Genomic DNA, 26,037 nt, shown 5'->3' with positions numbered 1-26,037 from the left:
AAAGACAGGAAGCTTTTCTGACCTGTGTTCCCAACCTGAGTATAAGGTGCTTAGTGATACTGCGTATTTAAGCAGTCTTGTCACCTCAAAGTGGCTTTGTGTTCATCCACAGAGGGAACTGAACTTAGATTCAAGTGCTCACAGGCAAAACTCAACTCCTACTTCCATCTTCGGTGGCTTTCCCCTCCCATTTCCTATTTGCACGGATGTTAACCGCAACAGGGGTAAATCATCTGTCCCTTCCTGCAAGGCAATAACTACAGACAGGACAGCCCCCAGCAAAAGAAAGGTTTGGAGAAGCACAGTGGCGCTGTCCTGTGCAGATAGGAGAGGCTGAGCCTTCGGCAACCCCTTAGATGATTTTCTTCATACAGAAGGATCTCCACCTGCCATATCATGTTGCATAAAGGGAGTCTGAGCAGATGTAACAAACCAAAGGTGTCCTTTTAGTAGTGGCCTCCTCCAAAATCCATTTGCCTCCTCCCCAGGCACACTGCATCACAAACATTTTAACCACAGCCTATACCTTGCTCTCAGTGCACTGTGCCACAGCTGCTGTCAGTGCTCCGTTGATCCGCACCTGGCCCTGAAGCAAGCATTGAGTTGTGCAGGAGCTGCCTGGAGTTAATTAGCAGGAGCTGTCATGTCAGAGCTTTTGGAGACAGGGATCAGCCTAGAAACGAGCTTGTAGAACCCGAACCATTTAAAAATGTAAAATCTCTTTCCATTACCATCAACAAGGCTGAGTTTGTGTCACATCACAGGGTGTACTGGCACCTTCCAAATCCACGGGAAGCGCTTTCTCATCATCCCCCGTTGCAGAGTATAGCAGTGTCTGCTAACATGCTGGCAGACAAGAGGTTGCAGGGGCTCCTATTATGAACTTTATTTGTCCCACATGCACAGAATGATCTAATGGGTCAAACAAGAAGTACTGCCACCAGTTACACACAGCACTGCTCACCCACTTGTAGCTCAGCGCTGCGGAGACGAGGTGCTTGCTCACACACCACCTGACTTAAAATCAATAGAACTAACTCTCTTCTTTCCCACTTATGTTCTGAATCTGAGATACAGCAAATTAATTTACATAACTTTGCCACATCCCTCAGTGCTCATAGATGCAGATGGGCAGCTGAATGAGGGAGCTGTGCTGCTGGCAGGACTTGAATAGAAGAAACGGTAGGGTTTGAAGGCAAACCAAACACATTTTCCAGTGGAAAGTGGGTCCTTGTTTCATTCCAGCTATACCTGGTGTTCCCTCACCATGCATGTGAAATATTAAAATATTAAATACTAAATATTAAAATATTGCAGCTACTAAATATTGCAACTACTAAATACTGCAACTACTAAATACTGCAACTACTAAACACTGCAACTACTAAGCACTGCAACTAACTAGTAGTCAAGCTACTCACCTTCCCAGTGGAAAACACTGGTGAGATACACATGCAGCTGAAAATTTTTTAATTACTCCAATTCTGCATTTCAGTCAATCCCTCCTCCCTGCACCAATGGGAGAAGGGTGCATCTCTAAGCCAAGGCTGTGGAGGACAAGGGAATGGGCAGAAGACAGCAGACACTTGCCAGAGTCACCCAAACTCAGCACCATAGCCTCCCAGCACAGTCTCATCCTCCTCAACACCACCCTAAAACGTCACAGTAATGAGCAGTTGTGTTTCTGGAATCAGCAGCACATTCAGGGCCCCTTTTGCAGGGCAACAGGAGCCACTGTCAGAAAATGTCTCAATAAGGAAGAGCATTTCATCACCACGAGGCTGCCCTCCTGTCTGCAAGAGCTTCAAAGCCAATATCCAACAACGAAAAAGAGCTTCTCACTGTCGCATGGGGCTGCTGCTCTGCCTGTTTTATCCCTTTGAAGAGTGATCGTGGACAGCTGATTATTGTAGCAGATAGTTGACCTTTATCTAAAATTCCATTAAAAAGCTTTATTGACTGTAGTCTTGCAGGGTCTTGCAGGATTCACTGGGTCATTTATTCACTGTCTGATATCCATTGGTTTTTAAGCTTTTTAGGACTGCTCACACTCTAGGAATGAGCCTTTTTTTTTGAGGGGGTAGTTTCTTTTCCTCTCCCTCCCTGGTGTGGCTGAGGCAGACAAAGGCATTGTAAAGCAAAAATAAAGGAGAGAAAACCTGGCAGCATTGTAGGACTACTTCCAGGACACTCTGGCTCATGCACGTGGTGTAGCACAGCCGTGCTCTGCCTTGCAGGTACCCAGGAGAATGCCTTTTTCACTTCAGTCAGCAGAGATTCAGGTCTAACTCTCTCATACATCCTTCTGAAATTTATAACTCCATACCATTGTGCCAGGCTTTCATCAGTTGAAGCCACTTTGTCTGGACCATGTGTCTGTCTCCAATAGAAATAAGGAAAAAAAAGAATGGTTGAACCTTGTCTGAATGGAATAGCATAGCATAGCATAGCATAGGCCTCTTCTCCCAGGCAACCAGTATCAGAACAAGAGGACACAGTCTCAGGCTGCACCAGGGGAGGTTTAGGCTGGAGGTTAGGAGGAAGTTTTACACAGAGAGAGTGACTGCCCATTGGAATGGGCTGCCCGAGGAGATGGTGGAGTCACCATCACTGGAAGTGTTCAGGAGGAGACTTGACAGGGTGCTTGGTTGCATGGTTTAGTTGGTTGGGTGGTGTTGGATTATAGGTTGGACACGATGATCTTGAAGGTCTCTTCCAACCTGGTTTATTCTATAGCATAGCCCAGACCAGGTTGGAAGAGACCTTCGAGGTCATCACATCCAAACCATCATCCAACACCACCTAATCAACTAAACCATGGCACCAAGCACCCCATCAAGTCTCTTCCTAAACACCTCCCCTGGCTTGAGACTGTGTCTTCTTGTTCTGGTGCTGGTTACCTGGGAGAAGAGACCAAGCTGAAAAAAAAGAAATCTGGTGGCAGCTCCCCCAGGCTCTGCTAGAGTGTCCTGAAAGGATGCTACTCTCTTTCCCCTTAAGTGACAAAAAGAAAACAGTAGTGGGAAGACAATGCATGCATTGAATGAAACAGGAGATATGGGGGGAAAATAGCGTGGATTTGTCTTTGAGGAGTATGCTGTAATGTGTAGATGCATGGGGACTGAGCTAAGATTGCATAGACATCTGTGGCATTTCCAGACTTTGCAGTGCTTGATATGTTCTATTAATATTACATAGCACTGTTTCATATTTCACATTTAGTTCAATGTACATTCAGAGAAAGGGGGGGGGCAGGGGACACACCAAACCAAATTTAAACATTCATTCTGGTTTTATTAAAATCTATGGGTGAAACCCAAATACTCCCCAGTTGCCAGCAAAGATTTAATTCTGCAACTATTTCTAAGTCTGAACTAGCATTTCTGATTAATTTCAGACGTGTATTTTCTTCCCCTTTCTCAACAATTTCATTTCTGCTGAATTTTCATCCTAAAATGATGCTTCAGTTAGTCAGCCATCTCTCTCCCCCATAATAGCCCAGCCCTGCTTTCCTGCTCACACAGCTTGCTTAGAAGCAGTGGAGGCCACGCAGAGCTTCCTGCTCAGATGCAGCCAGGCTGCATTCCCCAGCCTGCACGCTCTCATTTTCTATGCATTTCCAGATCTAAAACCTTCTGTTTTCTTTCCCTTGTTTGCTCTTGGCAGCTATTGGCAGGAGACATCCTCTTAATGATCTTTTTCTGGCCTTCTAGACGACTGCTCAGACTTCTACAGATCTTTCATTATTAACGCAGAAGCCTTGTAAGTCAGTTTTAATGGCCTGTGCAATTTTTATTCCTTAGCAGGAGACATAGCCTCCTCCATATGGATATGTGTTTATTAATATAAATCCTTAATATCATTTTTCCTGGTGAGAATAATCAGTAAAAGCCAACTGCCATGTATTACACATTGTACTGGTTCATCCAAAAGTCAGAAAGTAATCTCTGCCCTGCAATATGTGAGGCATGGCAGGGAGAAGCAGATCATCTTTTTTCCCTGAGGTTGCCTAGGCACCAAACAACAGCGAGGTTTCTTTACACGGTCCCAACCTTCCCCTCCAGACAGAGGTCTGCATCCCAACTGCAGTCGCTTTCATTTCTCCAGCCTGGGATTCATTACCTGGTTTCAGCCCCTTCCTATTATTCCTGGAATCTCTCCAATCTCTGTCTCTATTCTGATTGGGTATAAAAGAAGGATGGGTCTTTCATGTTCAGGACGTGCAAGGAATGCCAACGAACCCACTTTTTGTCTGTGACTTGACAAATTGCTGTTGGTGCCCAGCCTTCATTACCAGCACATCCTCACTGATGGTTTAAATGGGGAGCCTTGGAAAATGGGACAAAACTCTGTTATTTATTTATAAAAAGTGTGTCTCAGTTTCTTTCCTATAACCAAGGGGTGATTGTCCATTTATTACATTCAATGTTTTCCTGCTGCACACAATGACTCCCATATTTCTTTTAAATGCACCCTTTGAGTCTCAAGATGGAGTTAAACAATAACACACACCACAAAATGAATGCAAGCCATTCCCAGGGTTATTGGAAGAGATTTCCATCCTCCTAGTTCGGCAAGAATTGTATTCTCCTGTCCCTTTTATAGCTCTTCCATGTACATCAGGAGACCTCTTCTGTTTAGAAAACAGCACAAAAGTTGGTGCTGCCCCTTTCAGTCATGATTTCCATCTTCCATCATTCACCACTTCTCATCTAAGTGTTTGCTAGTAAAGAAGGTACCAGAGATACTTCTGGGCATTAAAAGACAAAGTGCCTGGAAAATTGTGACACTGATATGTTGGTCCTGCTGGGATAACAAAGCTTTGCTTTGGTTTTGCCTTTTTTTATTTGTTTGTTTGTTTTAGAAAAAAAACTAGGTAGCCCATTTAGAAAAACCTTTAATTGTGGCAAGAGAGCCCACTTCACCTGTCTTTATGGTTAAACTATGTTTAGTGGCAACCCACCTAACATAATTGGCAAAATTTATGTTCACAGATGGTAAATGTTACAGGGCAGACCAAACTGTCAAGGCCACAAATTAACCTCCAGTGTCATAAGAATTTCATTGCACACATGCATAGACCATCCATCCATCAATCAAGTGAGCACTATGACTGTCAGGCATAGCAAAGGCATTAAATGCACACTTAACCTCCAGATTCTGCCCCTTGACATATGTGGGCCCTTCAATTACACCAGGCTACACCGGCTGGATTGGAGTACGAAAAGAAACAAAATCCCCAGGCCACAGCGCAACCAGAGCTTCACCTCAACCTTGAATTCTAGTTATTGAGTGAAAACAAAGAACCAAGACAGCTGAAAAAGAGCAAAGCCAGGACTGATCAAAAGGACTAGAAGTGATAGCTGGGACTTCACATATGACCTGGACCGCTACCCTGTAAATGACATTACTGGAAGGACAGAGGTTTAACACGTGAGGATCTTTCCACACAGCACATTGCTGAATCAAGAAACCGTTTCAAATTGCTTTCCAGTTTCCAGTTTTGGTTTTGCTAAAACAAGGCAGAATCTGCTCTTGTGCAAGAGCTGAAGTCACTTCTGCTAGAACAAAATACAACAGAAAATAAAATATTACACCAGACATCATGAAATAGTAAAGAGGTGCATAAAATGGAGCATATCTGCTCTTTTGCATCCTGTAAGAGGTTGGCATCAAACACTGTGTTGAGAATGACTTGACTTTGATCGATAGTCTCGTATGAGCCATGCTGCAATTCACTCCACTACACTTAGAACAGATATGATTAAAAACAATCAGTTATATTAGGCAAAAATATATTTCCCAGGGCAAACATTCACTTCCATGTATTTTTCTCTGGCTATAATGCACAGAAATTCTATGTATATAAAAACCTTTGGGGTTTTTTATGGGCATTAGCGTTGAGCTGAAAAAGGGAAAGGCTGTAAGAGAAAGTGCATAAATTAGATGCAGGCACTATAGTGATTGTATTTCCCTCGGCATAATTCCCTGCCAACTGTGTAAACTTCAGCTGAATAATCTCTCCACAGGCCCCACATATGTCATTTGAAATAGTCATAGCAACAGTTGCTGGTGCTCTCTTCATCCTGAAGGACAGGTGAACCATCAGCAGAATTGCATTTTGCCTCTTACTTTCAGCATTCAACTGACGGTTAAATAAAAATACTCTCAGTTTCTCTGATGAAAGGCACAATGCAAGCAAAACCAAATAAAAGACCAGACAGACAAGACTAGAGAGAGCTGATAGTGAATTTTCCAAAGAAATATTTCTGGGCACGTAAAACATGCTGATTTATTATAACAGAAACATCTCCTGGAGATGAACTGATTCCACACACTTTTCAAAGGGGAAATCCCCATGGAAACCTGACTGCCTTCCCAGCAGCTCCAGAGCACCAAGATGCATGCTCCACATGTCAGGAGGGCCCTGCAAAGTGACTCCCACCTGATGTCTGGAGACAGGCAGGTCACAGGGGCCTGTGAGAGAAGACTAAGACCTTAGCAGTAGCTAGGATCTAGTGGCTCATCCTGGGGCTCCATGACAAGGCTATCAGAGCCCTTGGTTTCTGCTTCCTTGAAACCCCAGATCAGTTACTGTGCTCAGCACTTCCAGATACTGCTTTGCTTTTGAAAGTAAGCATTTCAAAACTATCTCTGCAAGAAGTTTTTGATGCTTAATATCAAAACTCTACCCTCACACTGTTTGTTACAAGCTAAATGCTATTTTAGAAACACCCATGGAAACAAATCATGCTCATCTTAGGTGGTCTCTAATACCTAGGGAATTTTATCTGTGGTGTGGTAAAGAGAACAAAAAAATGAGAATTAAAAGCTGATGTTAAACCCTTGCAGAGCCTTAGGCAAATTCCATAATCTCTCTGCTGTAGCACCAAGGATCAATATACAATTGCTGCAACCTGACTGCTCCATGAGGTTGGTCCAACTACTGACAGCGGGTGCAGGCCAAAACCATAGTTAACAGAGAAAAGCCAGTAAAGCCAGGTAAAACCAAGAATAATTTGAGTTTACAGGAAGACCCTTCCTGATCCAAACCTTTTGAAGCCTGCTTATACCCTGTGATATTTCTCATATGTTTCCTCCCACACAACCTGAATAGATGGAAGTGCCTGGGATACCGTGCATCAGTTCTTTTCCTGTGCCTGGGCACTGCACTAGGAACGACTTGATCTGATTCACACAGAAAACTGTAAGTTTATTAATATGCAGGTGCTATTTCACAAATGTTGAATGATTTGAAAGTGCTGCATAAGTTTTTCTGTCTGTTTCCTCCACATCTGTCCCCAAAGTGTACTTCTGTCATGTTCTGCTCCCATCCTTCTTGGATCAGAAAGTTAGAAGTAAGGCATGAATCTGTTTTGAGGTTTTCTAGTGTGAGCTGAAACTCTTTCCCAAGCGTGTCTCATTCTCACAGAACATGACACTTTCCAATTACCTTTTGGCCCTTTTATTCCCCCAGTCTGGCTCACATTTCTCTGTGAATTTTGTCTCTATGCAGCTCTGAACCCACAGTCTGACAGCTAAGGACAGCACAAATATGCAGCACTACCCCTTAGGGTGGTTAGAAATGCCTGAATTCTCCTATTACAGGCAGATTTGCAAGTAAAGGTCACCACAAAGTCTCAAAACTTAAAACAAAAAAATGGGCCATGCAAGAAGCAGTCAAAAGCCTGGGGAAGCAAGATGTGCTGTCTTACAGAAAAACCAAAGACAACTTGCAGAGTTTGGATCCAACTTCTGGCTCTGCCAACAGCTTCCTATGCAAGCCGAGGCACGTCTAATTTTCTCACCTCTTGGCTCCCTTCTCTACACAGCAACAAAATAGCTCCTCTCCACACACAACCTGTGTGTGATGTATCCCTTGGACTTAGGAAAGCTAAGAAAATTGATAAAAGGAAAGGAAGCTTCACCAAAGAAGCAATAATCCCTCCTGCAAACTGTCTATCAAAATAGATAATGGTTAGCCTGACTGACTTGCAGAGGCAGAATTTAAGAGGCAGAATTATGACTAGAAGCAAATAGAATTGAACCAAAAAAAATAATCATACAAACATTTATAGCTCACACTTTAAAAACAATTCCCATGATCCAAAAAGTGTCATTCACACAGATGATTCAAGGCTATTTAATGTTTTCCCCAGCTGGGGAGGAAACACTTCAGTTGTCTCAGGAAAACATTGAATATAACCAAAGAAATTACACCTGACATCAACTTGTCCCTGTTCAGAGACTGTTTAGCATACAGTATTTTTACATTCTCTTACCTTAGTACAAACTGGTCTGCTAGAGAGTCATCAGCCAGGGAAACATGAAAGGTCACAATGTCACCTTCTCTGACTGGGTTGAGTGGTAAGCGAATAACAATATTTTCATCCAGCCTCAGGGAAGATTGCTTCAGTTTGTCTTGATTTGGGTAAACAATGATGCTACCAATCCTCTCCATAGCTGACAAAGCCTTGTGTTCATTCTCTTGACCTGTATGGATATTGTTTTCCCATTTTGCATCCTCTGTAGAACATTCCCCATTTGCTGTATATATCTTGTAGAACAGCTCCACAGTAATCCCTTCCAAGGAGCCTTCTTCCTCTGAAATCAGGGGTGGAGGAGAACTGAACCAGCTTGGGGATAATTCCAGCTCTGCAACACATAATCCTAGATGACCTGTCAATCTACAGCTAGCCACAACTTCTCTAGACTCCAAGAAAGCAAACATCTTCACACAAGGCAAGCTCTCTGCAGAATTGTAGTCATCCCAGTCCTTCCCCGCGATATAGAACAAGGTTTGTATTTTAGGCTTGTTGGAATAGATTGAGCTGTCGATTATGTGAGATTTTAATTTCCAATTAAAAGTGAATTCATCTGTGAAACCAAAAGATGTAGAAGTCAGCATGAGGTCCAAGGGGATAACCTGTTCAACAGAAAAGGGTCCGTACGTGGCATTTAGGACAGGTGGTAGTTTGGCTTTGTATATAAAGAATGAATCCACCCTAGACTGCAAACTGGAGTTCCTCATGATATCCTGGTTGGCTTCTTTGAGGAAGAAGAAAACATCAGCATTGAAGATGTCATAGCTCGCGGGGAGATACGTTGGCAGGTTTGAAAATCTCTGTATGCTGTCCATGATCCCTCCTCGGCTCTCCACCACTGCAGTCCAAAGATAAAAGGAAACAGAAAGTCAGGTCTAATGTTTGCTTAGCATGCCCCTCAGTTTTTCTCTAAAGCAATGTATTACCAGAGATCAATACTGTTAGCCACAATTACAGAACAATCTGAAATGGGGACCATGAAACAACACTGTTGGCTCAAAGATGATACACTGAAAACATCCCATGGCATCAGCTGTAGAGCTCCCTTTGCAGCTTCTCCAATCTACTACCTACTTGAAAGCCATTAATCAGACACTGGATAACACAAGGAGGAGATTGACTGGCCAGATCTTAATCTAAGTTTCAAAACCTTTTACTGATTGATTGAGTTTTGTCCCTTTCTTGTCAGATTGAACTTAGGGCTACTTTGTCTCATCCATGTTTTATTGCATGTAAGAAGCTGCCATATTGAGTGAGCAGGCAGCAAACCAGATTTTCTTCAGTCCAACTTGGCTAAGCCACAATGCAATGGGGGGTTGCAAATCTGCATTCATTCCCAATCTACTTCATTGAATCATAGAATTCTTTGGTTGGAAAAGACCTCTAAGATCATTAAGGCCAACCACCAACCTAAGACCACTGTGACCACTAAACCACATCTCAAAGTGCTATTTGTACGCATTTCTTGAACGCTTCCAGGGATGATGACTCCACCACCTCCCTGGGCAGCCTGTTCCAATGCCTGACCACTCTTTATTTACAGACATTTTTCCTAACACCCAATCTAATTTCAGGCCATTTTCTCTTGTTCTGTCACCTGTCAAGTCAGCAGTTTGGAAGTTAGCAGCAAACTGATAAGCTTTGTGTTGTTGAAACTAAAACTTTCCACACAAAAAAATATAGGCAAGAGTGAAACTGAGAGAAGGAGAGGAATCCTTTACATGCAGAAGGTTCACAGATGCTTAGAAGCATCTTTTTGGTTTAATTCCAGAGGAGAATGGAACACATTTGGGAACCACAAATGTTTCTCTACAACACAATGGTCAATCCTCCAGCCAGCACTGAGCCATTTTTCCCAGGCAAGAAAAGATTCCACAGGGAAGGAAGGATCAAACAGACATCTTTGGTTTGGGCCAATCTCTAATTAATAGTGAGATATATTCAGTCTGGGCTGCAATTCTACCAGAAAGAAACGGTGGGGCTTTCAAACTAACAGTTCATAGGCTCCAACAAAAAGCCAGTGAATGCAAGCTCCTGGGACTGCAACAGAAGAAATAAACAGAAGCCAAATGAATTAAAATGAAGCAGTTCCATAATGCACAGAGATAACAAAGGAACAATGACAGATTCTAAGGTCAAAGCTCTTGTTGTCACTCGCTGAGGCTTAGCAGCGATTTTACCCTTTGTCAGGAGTGGGGAGAGCAGATACACAACACAACAACTGCAGAAACAATTACACCTGTTACAAGCCAGATGACTCAGGTACTTGCAGTCACAATTGAGCACAGATAAAAGGTATTTTTTCAAGTTGAGTATTTTTAAGGCCTACACTTATCAAAGACATGTTCTAGGGCAAGTCTCATCCATTTGACTTTGCTCCACTCTTGTTCTCAGTTGAAATTCTGCTCATTCATTTTCATTGGTTTTGTACTATCTGTACTTATTTAAATGCTTCTCCCTGCATCACAATACTTCTGCCTTCACTTTTGCTGTATATTAAATTGAGTCGAGGCTTTTCTGCAGACATTGAGATATGTGGGAACAAGAAAATATGCAAAAATATACTAATTCAAATAAATAAATAAACCTTTTTTTTAAAAGGGGGGGTGGTAAAAAATTCTCAGCAGAGAACAGTACCAATAGTCTCCTCTCTCATGACTCCACACTGGGGGATAGGGGGGCAGATAAGGGTTTCCCCTCAGCTCTGCAAGCAAATACAATTGCAATTGCTCCACCTGGGCATCCTCTCATTTCTTGTGCTCACATGCAAACATTTCAGCCCATCTCTCATAACACAACAGAGCAGCCAACACCTTCCCCCACCTGCACACAGCCACAGAACTGGGCACCCAGATGAAATACAGAAACTCAGAAAATAGAAAACTTTCCCCTCTCTTCCCCATGTGAGCACGAGCCTGGGCTCACATGAAGGACAAGCAGGTTTTTAGTGGGGAAAATTGCCTTTAGTCCTTCTCTTCCACATCTCGTTGTATTTAAGTATGAATGAGGGGTAGCTGGCACACTCCCAGCAGCATGCAGAAAGCAGAGGCTCTGCTTCTCCATGGGAAGGGTGTGAGTAGTGACAAGGAATTCTGGAAAAAGACAGAAGGAATCTCTCCAGTCAAGAGGTACAAACAGTAGGAGGGTCAGGAGGCACAGGTGTGATTGACATTGTAGAAAGCAATGGGTGTTGTGCAGCAGAGGTGGACATTGAAGCCCATTATCACTGGGCATGGAAGGCTGCACAAGGCAAGAAACCCACAGCAGGGATGAAGGCAAAGACCAAAAGGTGATGATCACCATTTAGCAGAAATCAGGTAATGCCCCACTATTGCCTGACATGCTGCTCTGAAGGAGTCCCCAGTGTTTTTATCTCACCACCAGACAACAAAGCACTCAGGAAACACATTGTGGATCAAACCTCACTCTGCTCATAGCAGGAGAAGCAGGGAAAGAGGAGATCAATGCCCATTCTAGAACTGAAGTCACCACGGGATGTTTTAGCAGCTCTATTACTGCTCTGCTATTTATAGAGCACCCTGACACAGCATAGCTTGCTGGGCTCTTGTGCAACTGCACAACTCCATTGCTGAAAGTGAACTTTGCTCCTGTGAAAACCCAAGCAGCAAGGGGAGGAAGGATGTTGATTCTTTGCTGAGAAGTCCAATGCAGACAAGCACCTTCCTGGATTAATTGTAGAGCAGCAACTCTATTTCAAAGCAATACTTCTGGGAAGTTGCATTTGTCATAAAAATTGTGCAGCCATACAGTTGAGCAAAGGACACACAGCTGCAAGAGTACCCTCTAATTTCCGGGAGAAGAGCTCAAATTTGCCTTCCTCCCAAGACAAACCAGATTGCAAAGGAGATTTAAACTGTCATAGCTCCTGAGCCTAAAGAAGAACCAGAAATGAGGCAAGGCTTAAATGCATTTGTGTTTACATTATGGGACTTCCCCCTCCACTTTATGCAGATATTTTCTCTCTCCTCTCAAGCAGTGATTTACAGTAGGTGTAAAAGTTATGTTTCTCCCTTTCCTCCATTTCATTACAGTGGCAACATTCAGTGCCTCTTCTCAGAACTGATACAAGGACTAGGATACCAGCCTGCTGTAACTCAAACAAAATGAGACACAAATTTTGGCTGAAAGCTTATATGGCAAGCCATAAACACCAGTAGACAGGGCTGGGCATTGTCCTAGAACCAACCTGCAACAAAATATGATGTCTGAATTTAGCAGCATTTTATGATGCTGAAGGAACATCTGAAAAAGAGATACATCATATGATGGCAGGCCAGCACCCCACCTTTTTAATTCAGCACATCAGCACCACAGCATCCATCTCCTTACAGTAACCATCAGAAACAGGATACATTTCCAACTTTCTGGTGTGCAACAAAGTACCTGCTCCTTTAATAAGCACTCCAGAAAGATCAAAAGAGGGTAGAACAGTAGATCAGAATGTGGGTTAGTCCTAATTATGGCACAAAAGAGATCAAGAGTTGAAGAAAAGTAAATGAGCATCTCCAGAGCCCAATGCTGTCTGAAAGCCTCAACACAGTCACAGTCAGACTACTGTGTTGTAAGGGACATTGAGAGGACACTTAAGGAAACAACACATTGTTGGACATGACTTGAGATATTTAGCTTGCATTTCTAAAGTAACTTTCAACAGGTTTCAGCAGGTGCTTTGCCCCTTTTAAAATACTTATTTGGCACAGAAAAATACCAAGACCCCTAGAGCAACAGGTCAGCTTGTAAAACCTCAGCACTCACATTTTATGCCAGGATCTCTCTGCAGAGTTAGGTAGTAACCTTATAGCCAGTTCATCCTGCAAATTCTGAGAGTGCAGATGGAAAGAGAACACCCATCTGGTGTTTCTGAGGAACAGAGAGAAGAAAGGAAGCCACCAGGCATATAACCAACCATGCAATGCAGAACATTAGGGGGATGACCCTTCGTGGTCCTTACTCTGACCCGATCAGACCTCAAGCAAAGCTTCATTTCTGATAATTGATAATTTTTTATTTAACCATAAAACTATCCATCACTTTTGTTTTTAATCTCTCTTGACCCTCGACTGATGCCACAAAAAGCAGCACAGGAGTAAGGCACATGCAAAACCATAGCTGCAGGCACACTGTCCAATAAAATTCTGCTATTGGTGTAACTCATTATTACATCCAAGTTACTTTTCTTAGGTTTCATACATTTTAATAAGAAGCAAAACAAGTATCCCACTAGAAGATAGTGATGGCAGTGGCAGGTCAATATTAAAAACTAATGTATCCATGTTAAGCTGTAGTAAGAGGAAGGTCTTTAAAATTCATCATTTTGTAACTGAAAATAACTCCCAATGGAGCATAAATCCAAATTTTGCATCTAAGTCTTCCCTCTATTTTTAGCTAACTCCTTAACAGGAGCCCAGTCTTCCATATACCCTCAGCAGTTCCGAAGCTGGAGGTGCAAAGAACAAGAAGTGTTTACAATTGCAACATTTTTCCCCTATCCTTTTCCTCAGAAAACAAACAAGAAAGCCAGTCCTGCACCTGTGGAAAAACTGTGCAAATGTTAAAACTCATCTTTCCTGCAGCATCATCAGATTGTACATCATCATACAGACACTCCTCTTTGTAAAAGAGGAATAATTTCAAGTAATGTGGTGCCAGTAAGTGCTATGATGTTATCCATGACTCATGCAGAAGCAATCAATGGCTTGTCTGTATAGAAGAAAAATCACCAGCCCTTCCCACCAGCCCTCACTAAAGACCATAAAGACCAAACTACACATGTACATTATTCCACTATAAAAATGGCTCTATTCATAATAATTATTTTGCTCTGGAAATGCAGGCATTATCCTTGAATAAAAACACACTGTACCCCAGAATACTGTGTCTACACAAGGAAAGCTATTCTGGAACTGATAAATTATAGGAGAATAATTAATTATGGACCAGCTATGTAGGTCACTTTCTCTCACACATGCAAGGGGTGAGACCTGGTGCTGTCTAAGGAACCCAGCCATGAGAGGTTGTGCAAGGTGATGTGGAACAACTACCGCTGGGGAAACTCTGACTCTTACTCCTGGCAGGAGGAAAATGAGGAGGATGTGAATGCAGTGTAAGTTTAGACCTCATTTGAGCACTGTGAGTAGGGTAAGTTTGGGCTGTGTGAGGATTTAAGGAGCTCTGATGAGCACCCGCCTCATGCTCTCCCTGACTCATTCAAAATTTAATAAAATCACCATGTAAGAAGGATGTTGCTGTTTACTTCCCACATTCAGAGTCCATCCTGTTAGTCATCTCAGTTTTGCATTAGGGAGGAAAAGCACGAAAAAAGCCCTCCATAGTCCCACTGAAGAGCAACTTTCATCACCTATCATTCAGAACCAAGCCTTACTACTTCAGTCCTTAAAATAGTTATACAGTGAGCTACACTGGCATGGAAAAAAAAATGTATAATAACAAACAGCATTTTGAACTGCAGCAGGATAATTTGAAGATCTAAATGACACTGCAAGAAAGAACTACAACAAGTTCCCAATACTTTTTTTAACATTAAAGTTAGCTCAGAAGCTGCCAACATATAGAAAGTTGTAGCATGAGAGAAGATGACAGGATCCCTTTTAAGCTTTTCTCATTCTCCCTTATCTTGATTCATGTAAGGATAGAACTTGATGTAGGACGCACAAAGAGTATATAGGCCTTACTTTCAATCTTGATTACACATTTGTGGAGGCAGATGCTTTTGCAAAACACTGCTACTCAGGAAGGTTGTTTTGAAAGACCAGAAAAAGGGAAAGGGGAAGGGGGGGGGGGGGGGGGGGGGGGGGGGGGGGGGGGGGGAAGGAGGGGAAGGGGGAAAAGAAAGAATAAATAAAAGAAGTAGTCTATTTAATTCAAACATCTAAAACTGAAGGGAGGTTAATTAACTTCTGCAGGCTTAGGACAACATCTCACACACTTATCTTAAACTTCTGTTACCCAAGCTTCACAGCAGCTGCAAAGCCTGGCCACCCTCTGCAGGAGTCAGTCCATCTCATGACAGACAGGTATCTAAGCACAGCATGCACAGTCTAGCCTCCCCTTAGAGTAAATCACAGAAAAGGTATCTCTAGAATCCATTCCTTCTCTCCTGGACTCTTATATCTTAGAGGTAATTAATCACTCTTGGAAGGAGCCTGCTCCTATCCATTAACTTGACTGCTAAAGGTGGCCAGTGCAGACCTGCATGCTGGAGGTTTAGATGTTTATGGACAAAGGAGTCCTAGCTCATCACATTTGATGGCTCCCTCTTTACTAAAGCTTTTCTTCTGACACTGCATGCCTATGTTTGCCCATCACCCTGCTTCCAAAAAGCTCGAATGCAACATTTTTTGTCTGCTTTTGTCTACCAAAATATATTTCAGCACAAAATTTAATTGTGCATATGAATGCAACCCTTGATCAGGCCATGAGTTCAGTAATAAATGGCATTATTGTGTTCCAAAACGAGCCAAGTTCTTTGCCTGCTTACCACTGGCAAAAAAAAATTAAGTTGGATGTGGAAGTTTCTGAGCTGGGGCTTACTGGAGTTTTTAGCTTGCAATCATTTTGCACAGTCACCCATAATAAAAGCCATACATACCGCAAGGCCACCTACAGATAGTAATAAAACCATACTGTCTGAAAGGCTGCTTATAAATCTTATTAAAGTAATCCCTTCCCTGAACCCAGATTATTACATTCACCTTTATGGTAGAATAAAAATTAATTTTCTCAGCTATAATAAGTGTATGATAAGAAAGCATCACTTGGGACTAAATAAAGATTATAATTAACTCCAACTGAATAAATCTAAATTTAGCTTGGACTAGCAATTTGTTTTCATACATTTTCCTCTATGACTGAGTGAATAGGTACAGCAGGATTAGCATCTCATGCCAGTTCCAGCACTGCTGGCACAGAAAGGAGTGAGGCAGAGCGTAATCCAATACCCAAAGGGCCTGAAGATTAATTCAAGGTTCTCTATCAGCATAAGTTTGGAAAACTGGAGGAAAAACAAAAAGGCTCAAAACTGCCATTAGTCTGGCAAGGAAATTATGTGGAGTGTTGGGCTCCAGAGATCACACTGCTCGCTGCTCTCCCTAAATCAGTGTTATGCAAAGACAGAACCTCTGCCATGGGCTGCTGAGAGTGTGTCTAGGGGAAACATCCTCTGTGCCTGCCTGACCTGACTCTTTTAACTATCTGCTTCTGGGTGATATCAGAGCCAGGCTGCCAGGCCAGATGAGTCTATGATCTGACCTGGTACAGCCAGCTCTCTCATCTGTGATACCTCAGAGGTGATCCCTAAAGCAACTGCAAAAACAAGACAACACATTACACAAGCACATGCAGACACACACAACAAAACAGGGCAAACATATCAAACTGTACAAAGTTTACCCTGTTTGCTTGTTTTTCTTTGACTAGTTGAAAAGAAAGCACCACCATACCCAGGAGATTGGAGATTTGATTATTTATTTACTTTTTTTTGCTCATGGAGACATTGCTCTACTTCTAAAAGGTTGAGGAAGTGTCTTGTTAAGCCACTACTTCATTCTGTGAGAATATGGCTGTTAACGACTTCATTACTGGGAAGGAGGAGTTTAGGCTTGCTTATCAAAGTAGACTATATATTTATCCTAGCCAGGGAACAGCATGCAACCCAAGCAATAAAGCTACTGTGCTTCTTCCTCTGATTTCCTTGCTAGCCCATGGAGATGTTGGATTTGCCTGCATAAGAAAATGTTAGCAGGTATAAAACACAGCTGAATCATTATCCGTACAGGTGAATGCTTCTCCAGGCTGATAAGCTTATTCCAAAGACTGGAGTTCTGTAGCTTAAAGGTGACACAGCCCCACACAAACAAAAACATTTTTCAGAATGAAATAAGAGTATGTCTTAGGATGAAAAACGAGTATGTATGCAATGCACTACACTACCATATTAACTTAAATTCAGCCCTCATGAGGGTTTAACTTTCCTAGACAGGACATCCTCCTGCTGTCCCAGCACCATCATTTCTTTTTGACAACCACAAGACTTGAGCACAATTCCTACCCAGATAGGAAAATGCCCCAAATTATGCTATCCAAACCTAAGGAGTGCAAATTCTTCCTCAGACATTTACATTGGCTGTTACAGTGGAATTTGTCACAGCTTCTAAGCCAAAGATCCAGCATCTCTATAGGTTATGAAGTGGAAAATTTAGTCCACTGGGGAGGAGAGATTCCCTTTCCACCACATTCTACCATCATTGTCAAGGCCTGGAAGGCCATGAGATCCAAAACATTAAATCTGTGCCATCTGTAACTGTAGGGAGGCTATTTCAGGTAAGTTTTAGAGGCTTTTATTGCTCCCTCTGAACCTTGTACAGCAGGAAACGTGGTAACTAAGGCATCTGGTTTTATGGGCTAGAGTAATAGAAAAAATAGTCACAATAAAGAAATTTTTTAAAACTCTCTAAACATCCCTAAAACAGCTTTTCTTGAAACATACTGGGATGTTTTCACCATCTGTGAGTAATGTGCCTATCCCAATACCCCATAAAATCTTTATGCCATCACGTTTCCTATTTACTCATCTCCACCTCACTCTCACACATGCTTCTGGCCAAAGTCTTTGTTGTTAAAAACATTTATTCAAATGTGTCTCTTAGAAAGTGCTGGAAGGTAGATAAAATATACTCCCCTAGCACTACCTGCGGGTTGTGCAGGAGCACTATGTAGTCCCATCCATGGCCTGTACAAAGCACAGGAAACAGAGGGATAACAGTGTGCCTAAGGTTCGCAGCTTCCCAGGGCCACTGAGTCCTTGTCCAACCATGAGTGTAAAAACAGCCTTTCCATTAAGGAGAAGGGGGAAAGTCCAATGGGTGAAAGACAGAACAAACAGGGAGGGTGAGCCCACAGAGAAAAATGTGTGCAAGAAGAGAGTATAGTGGCACTCTCTCTCCAAAAAAACAAGCAGAAACAAGATGAGATGAGGGTTTTTCCTTTGAGTCTTCATCAGCCATCTTAAGCTCCTGCCTCCAGAGCCAGTTCAGGTACTTGAAGAACTAAGATTTTCCAGACCAGTCTTGAGTGCAAGAAGGGAGCTTTCCTCCATGACATGTTCAGCACGGCCCAGGCCACCTCAGTGCAGGTAACTGACAAAGCTGCATTAACTGCCCAGGTCTGAGTGCAGGGTGGGTGCCCAAGAGATGAAATATCCCATGAGTTTTCTCATTTAATGTGGCTGTTGCAATTACTCAGGTTGCTCTGCTGGGCTGATCACTGGCCTAACTTGCCATTTTAGTTTCGATCAGAGTTGTTGATACAGCAGTTAAAAGTCACAGGCTGCTGTTGGCAAGTTTCTCTGCATCTCTCAACAACAGCAAAGGGGAAATTGTCCTGCCAGTTACAATTAGAGGCATTATTAGCACAGCGGCTAAAGGTCACAAATTCATCAGAACCGAATGACATAGCCACTATTGCAAGCTCAACTGAAGTTTAAAAGATACCTGATTAACCAAGGAGAGTTTCTATTCTAGCTACCTGGAGGGGAGATCCAAAGTGTTAAAGCTGTGCACACACACAGAGGCTTTGCACAACCTGCTGCGTTGTGGGCAGAAACCTCATAAACACAAGCCATGACCACAGCCTGCCTCACAGTGCCTCCAGCAGGGATGAGCAGTGTTAGGACTGCCTAAAACATCCTTATCCCTTCCAGACACTCCTCAGGTCTTCTTGGCCAGAGCTGGAGAAGCCAAAATTAATGCTGAAAACCAGGGCACGATCAACTCAGTAAGAGTGATTTGCATACCCAGGGAAGGACACCCAGTTGTCGAGGGAGTTGAAAGGCACATCCATCCCAAGTGAAGCTAAGTCAGGTGAGAGTCTCAGGAGCCACAGCAGGACTGCTGGACCTCTCACCCAGCTCCCCATCACACAGCACTGGTCCTGGTATTGCTACTTATCCCTGTGCAGAGCTGGTGCTTCCATCTGCCAGCATTGCAAAGCGCTGTGCATCCCTCCTGACACCTGATGAATAAGGCTTGTCACAGCTACTGTAGGTTCTCATTGCTAAAGAGGAGGTTAGGAAAGGGCTTCCTACTACTGTTACCCAAAGCAAAAGTCATTTTTCCTCAATGATATTTCATAACAGAAAATGAATATGTGCAAGGGAGTGTGTGGATATATTGTCCAAACAACAGCAAGGCCTTACAAGGCAAACACAAGGCACCAGGTGACTGCAAAAGTCAATCTCTTAACTATATGCTCTAAACTATTAGTCAACTGTGAAATATTTATATTCAATGTCAAAACATCTATGTCACACAAAGCCAAGTGACTGACAGGAGAAAGGCCAGGATTTATGTTAGCTGGGGTCTATCTGTCATGGAGATGGGAAAGCTGAGAGAGAGTCCTTTTATTAAAATCACTCTCCCACTGCAGATAGTGATCTAAGCAGCTGAAGTTGAATAGCAAAGTGCATCCCCATCTCTCACAAAGTTACCCAGTGCTTTGGCAGTAGAGGGATGGGGTAAAAGGTCTCACAACTCCAGCGAACAGCACCCCAAAAGGAATGGAGCAGGGAACCATGGTCACTGGTATAAACATCCTGTGATGCCATGGCACAGCTGTCTTCCAGGAACCAGAATGTCACCCTCAACTCACTTCTCAAGTTTTCAGGAAGCCTGTTTTGCTCCCCAGATCACAAATGCAGGTTGCCATTACTCTCAGATTAATCTCACCACCACCACAATACAGAGGAATACAGTGCTGACTGTATTTCTTGTGTTCCCAATGTAAGGTGTGAATACTCTTTCAAAAGGATCTTTGTCTTAACCTGCTTCAGTATTTTCCACCCCAGTTTGGGTTGATGCCTCCCTGGCAGTTCTCCCTTGGCTCCTGGAGGACCTGAATCTTGACTGCATTTTCCTTTGCAAACTCCAGCTTGTGACTGCAGGCAATGGCCCTGAGTTTAACATCTAAAGGCAAAATGAATCAAAATAACTTAAAAGTTCTGTATACTGCAGATTTTCAACATTCCTAGTTGCACATGCTTTCAGTTCATAGCATTTCTGATTCTCCCCACAGAAGGTTCTGACTTTGGTGTTACCAAAAAATTCTTTGCATTAGCCAAAAATTACAGGACATGAAAATGCTGGGAGCAGATTCTTCAAAGGCATTGCCAGAAGGCAGTGTGGTTGGTCCAAAGCCTTTGTCTGGAGCAATGGGCTTGCACTGAATTCTTCATCCCGTTGTTTCAAAGCTCTTGAAGGAAACAAGCTCCAAACCGATGTGCCCGAACAGCCGCAGGAAACCACAAAAGCAGCTTATGATAAACCCCCTGTAAAGTTATTAAGGACACAGATATGTCTTGAATGCACAGAAAATCCTCTGTCTTACTAGCACTCATCCATATCCCACTGTGACTGTAAGCCCAGGAAGAGCATACGCCACACACGGCCCCGCTGTGGGACCACAATGAAACAAACCAGGATGCAGCGACACGCCACGCAAAATCCAGCACCAGCCCCACAGCTCTGCCTGAGCACTGGGAGCAATTCTCATTTCACTACCCATTACTGTTGGATTTCTCACCTGAATAACCACTCTGACTACACATGCTGATTTTGGGGACTGTCAACAATGTGGGTGGTTAAATTCCTGCTTAAATCTTTGCAGTGCCTAGGTCTGTGGAAAGAAGTCAGCTTTCACTTGGGTTTCCCCACTGAGCTCCAAAGGTGCAGGCTGTTGCCTCCAGCAAGATTTGTGCCCCTATCCTGCAAACACGCACACACATGTATCAAGTCTGTGTGCAGGCTCACTGAGAGTTTTCCCACTGGGAGACTTAAGCACAAGATATGAAGTTTCAGGACAGACACCTATGAGGTCACCCAGCCTTTTTGCTGCTTCAGGGAAAAAAAAAGCTCCATAGCTTTACAGATTCATCACTTTTAGTTCAGAGATATCTGCACCTCTCAACCCAGTCTTCAGTCTACACTTTGCATTGCTCTCACATCCAACATTATGCTAACCGGACACTGAAAGCAATATGTGCTCTTTGACTCTCATAGGAGAAACCACACAGGCCGCCTCCTACAGTTCAGATATCATTAAGTTATCAATTTATATCTGCTTCTCAAGGAAGAGCTCACAGAAACATGAATCCTTCCTTTCCAATGACGGGGAGGGTTTGGGGTTTTTTTTCACCCATCCAAAACATCCAGAAGAAAAGTTTCTGTTTTCTCTCAGATTCCTTTATTTGATTCAACATGTTATTTTTGGAATGACAACAGCCTCCAGCAACTCCATTAATTTGTTTCAGAGTAAGAGAGCTTTGCATTCCTAGGGTGATTCCTGACCTCCTCCCCAGCTCACTTCTTATTGAAACAGTCCTGCTCAAGCACATCCATGGCTCAGAACAAAGCCCAGTTTCTCCTGCTCGAGTGCATTATTTTATGTTATGAACACACATTTGACATACTTTACAAATTTGGGGCAGATGCTGTCAGAAAGGACAAAATAACCATCCCCCAGTAATGCTTTTCTCTTACTACAGCGATCAAAGGCTGCAGCTTGTCATTCACACATGGAGAACAGCTCCTCTTGGGGAGAGAAGAAGGAGCCTGCAGCTTCACCCAGGACTTCTTGGGTGTTTGTTTCTCTTTTTGCTGCCGATTAGCAATTTAGAGTTCCATTTTCTAAGCACAAGGAAAATTCCCAGTAGCTCTGTAGGAGGCAGTTCAGGGAGATCTTGTCAAAATATTGGGGGGGGGGTGTAGAAAGTGAGACCTTATTCTGGCTTTTGTACTGCACCAAAGATGCTTATCATGCTCATAGACAATTATTAACTTATAGGAAAAGAACAAAAATTCTCAGGCAAAGAAAGTCAGATGAGGTCATGCTTGCTGTGTGGTTCACTTGTGTCAATAAATTAAAGTAATAAAAGATAATAAGCACTAGTTGACAGCATTTTCAAATTCTTCAAGAGTCAAGAGTAGTAAATTAGATCAGATTTGAGACTGCCTGAGAAGGCAATAAGCTGGATCCAATTCTTTTCTCAATGACAGGGCAATTATAAAATCGAGAAAGAGTCACAGGACATCACCATCAGAGCCTGACCCAGCACACTAGTTAGGAAACTCCAGGTCACACAATGTGATGATTAGTTTAGGATGCTGATTAGTTTAGGCCAATGCCTTCACCAGAGCAGAAAGTGCTCACCTACCATGATAAATTACCCCAAGGGTGTGAATTGGATGCACACCAATTTATAGCACTGTTTCTCAATTTGTCCTATTTACCTCTGAATTGAAACAATTCACTGACAGCAATCTGCAACAGTTAAGAATAAAGACTGAGGGTTGGGAGAGCTGGCAAGTGCGGGAAATACCTTTCCAACCGCAAGTGTTTATGCATAGGGTTATCCTGGAGTAGTTGTCAGCTATTTCAGGGAAAATGAGCCATTTAAGAAACAGGAACTGAATTTGGACCAGTAATAATTCGGTGCAAAGGTTAGAAATACAAACAGCTGCCCTCTGCTCCTCTGGGCCACTTTTTACATGACTGCAGATCTGCAGTCAGTTTCTGGCTGGAATAAGACCCCATAAATCCAATGTGACTTCATCAACATCAATCTCAGGATGTTGACTTGCTGGAATGTGTCCAGAGAAGGGCAACAAAGTTGGCGAGAGGTTTGGAACACAAGCCCTATGAGGAGAGACTGAGGGAGCTGGGATTGATTAGCCTGGAGAAGAGGAGGCTCAGGGGAGACCTTATTGCTCTCTACAACTACCCAAAGGGAGGTTGTAGCCAGGTGGGGGTTGGTCTTTTCTCCCAGGCAACCAGCACCAGAACAAGAGGACACAGTCTCAAGCTGCACCAGGGGAGGTTAAGGCTGGAGGTTAGGAAGAAATTCTACACAGAGAGAGTGATTGCCCATTGGAATGGGCTGCCTGGGGAGGTGGTGGAGTCACCATCATTGGAGCTGTTTAGGAGGAGACTTGATAGGGTGCTTGGTTGCATGGTTTACTTGATTAGGTGGGTTGGATAGTAGGTTGGACGCGATGATCTCGAAGGTCTCTTCCAACCTGGTCTATTCTATTCTATTCTATTCTTTCTATTCTATTCTATGTACTTCTGAATGAAAAGCCTGTCATGCTCCTGCCATAGGCAACAGCATTACTCCCACCCAAGACCCTGCAAACTCACACCTACTGCTGCCTCAGGTCACCAAAGAGTCAGCTCAGGAGTTTGCACATGTGACAGACAGCAGTCAGGCACAAGCACAGCAGGGCAGGGCATGGCATTTGTTCAGTCTGAGGATGCAGCTCCAACACAGCTCAACATCAGCATTTGCCTGTATCAAGCCGCTGTAATGGGCAGTGAAAGGGAGCAACAAAAAGCTGCTTTCACCTTCTGCTTACTGGCATCCCCTATAAACCTTTCTGTGGAAACATCACAAGTGCAGTTCAAGTTTGAGTCAATTCGAGTTCAAGTCATACCTTATTACATCCAGTACTGTTCACCTACCCATAGCCTGGAGAATAACATTCTGCAGAAACTCAGCACACAGCTCACCTCAGCTCTCTGCTTCATCTGGTGTTTAGAACTAGAGCTAGGCACATAATTCACACTGCATAATTTATCCAGGGGATTTAGCCCATGGAACACCCAAAGCAGATAACAATTTCTTCATACTTATTTATCGTCTCAGAAAATTCAGTCAACTTCTTCTCTACTTCTTCTGAACTCCACCAAAAAAAAAAAAAGATTATGAACCTCTGGTTATATTCTTCCAGGGCTTGAGCTCTCAGCTAGCTGATACCAGTCAGATTAATTTACCCCTTTTTCCAGTCTTCTACATTCGACTATTCTTGTTTCCTGAAAATGTGTGCAAGCACTAAATCTCAAACATGCTATTCTAACGTTTGGATTCCATTATCCTAGAGATAACATATAATCCTATAATGATATGTAATAAATTAACATTTAATCTCGTATCAGAGAGTTCAAAGGGATCACAGCCAGCTGGTGCTAAAATAAGCATTTGCTAGAGGCTGCAAGGGTGGGAGCCGAAGATGAGAAGTGAGCGAGATCTGAGCTGCTCTGATGCTTTGGCTTGGCACAACTGATTGGCAAGGAAAGGATCAGATAAACCCCTGATATGAAGGGGACCATGGCCAAAAGTCAACTGGCCTGGGCCCTGTCACAGAGTGTAGACCTTGCAGTCCATCCAGCATGGAGGAAGGGAAGATTTCCCACCTCAGAGCTAACAAGCAGGGAAGGTCATCTTCACGCAGCACTGCGCAGAGCGCTTCATTCGGTGCTTGATTTGTCCTGTTTGTCAGGGTGCAAAGATCTGGCAAGGCTGGGGACAAACATCCAACCTGGCTTTGAGCTCTCTCCAGCTGCAGAGATCCACACACACCCTCTCTTTCTTTCCCCTGGCCTTACTTTAAGCACATGCAAAACTGATTAAAAGTATCTACAGTTTCAACACAGAGAAGCAAAAAAATCATTTGTCACTTTGTTCCCCTTTCACACACAGCACTAATACACTGACCACTGTGCAAGCTTCATCAATAATGACAGCTATTCGTGAGGTTTTCCTCATAGAGGCTTCCTTAACAAATGCACACAGTGACCCTCCTGAGGATGGTTCATTTCTCTTGAATACAGATGCAATTAGAAGCCCCCAGCAGGAAGACCCAGTCTCCCAAAAGATACCTGTCCCTAAGGGCTGCTGACCAAAAGAGCAGAGAGAAAGCCCTGACTCACCAAAGTCCCTCTAACATTTGCCATGCCAAGATTTCACTGTTAGGGTAAGGGGATAGGACTAGTCTTTATTTTCCCAGATGCCTCAAGGGGCACCTCCAATGTCCCAGCTATGTCCTATGATGTGGTATATTTTTTTTCTGGAAATTTGCAGCCCCAGCACTTAATCTTGGTTCATGGGCAGCAGACAGATTCAGACAGATTCAGGTCCTTTCTCTGAATCCAAAGACACACTTCATTCCATCTCAGAGTGGAATACACTAAAAAAAACCCCACCTGTCAGGTAGCCAAAAGAGCCAAGAATCCATCAGAGACAGTAGTTTTTAAAACCACTGTCAAGCCTCTTTGCTAGTTTTCAGTGAAGAAATATCAACCTTACTGCCAAATTAGCTAGAAAATAAAGGCAGTGAAAACAAGAGAGAGACGTAGACAGGTTAGCAAATAAAAATGTGCAGTGACCTGAATTTCTCAACTCTGGACACTGATCACCACTCTGTGTCGGGGCAGGGGGGGTGTTAATAAATAAAAATAACCAAAAAATCCAAAGTGTTATGGAGTTGTCTTTGCTCCAGCATAGAACACACAATTCTATTACCCTTTCTGGATTAGCCAAATGAAGATCAATGTATCTATAAAACTCAATGACATGTTAATGCAAACCTTAAAAAAGATAAAATGCCTTTTATCTCAGTCTTAGGAAAACCTAATAAAGAATTAACAGTCCATGAAGCCATGGAATTTCACTCAAGGCTTTACTTTATGCCAGGACTTCCTACTCCATTAATTTTCAACAGACAGGTTTCCCCAGGCTTTGGGACATGTTGGTGCAATTGTACACTGTCATTAAAATTTGTTCTATGATTTCCTTTGGAGCTGGGGTAGGATTTTTGTTGTAGCACGTGGACTTAAAGTACAAACA

The 26,037-nt window shown here is 43.0% G+C and overlaps 1 protein-coding gene across 2 annotated transcripts in view; it reads right to left on the bottom strand.

Moving 5' to 3' along the window:
* Positions 1–26,037, bottom strand: part of TMEM132B (transmembrane protein 132B) — a 260,331-nt gene that overhangs the window by 175,280 nt on the left and 59,014 nt on the right. For both annotated transcript variants that reach the window (XM_054173165.1, XM_054173164.1), the window contains exon 2: positions 8,283–9,162. In XM_054173165.1, coding sequence (XP_054029140.1) covers positions 8,283–9,139 — 857 coding nt within the window. In that variant the 5' untranslated portion in view covers positions 9,140–9,162. The remainder of the gene's footprint in view (positions 1–8,282; positions 9,163–26,037) is intronic.

The sequence above is a fragment of the Dryobates pubescens genome, chromosome 25 (genome assembly GCF_014839835.1).
Source record: "Dryobates pubescens isolate bDryPub1 chromosome 25, bDryPub1.pri, whole genome shotgun sequence".
Lineage (NCBI taxonomy): Eukaryota > Metazoa > Chordata > Aves > Piciformes > Picidae > Dryobates > Dryobates pubescens.
The sequence above is the reverse complement of the archived record's forward strand: the minus strand, read 5'-3'. Positions and strand labels throughout refer to the sequence as shown.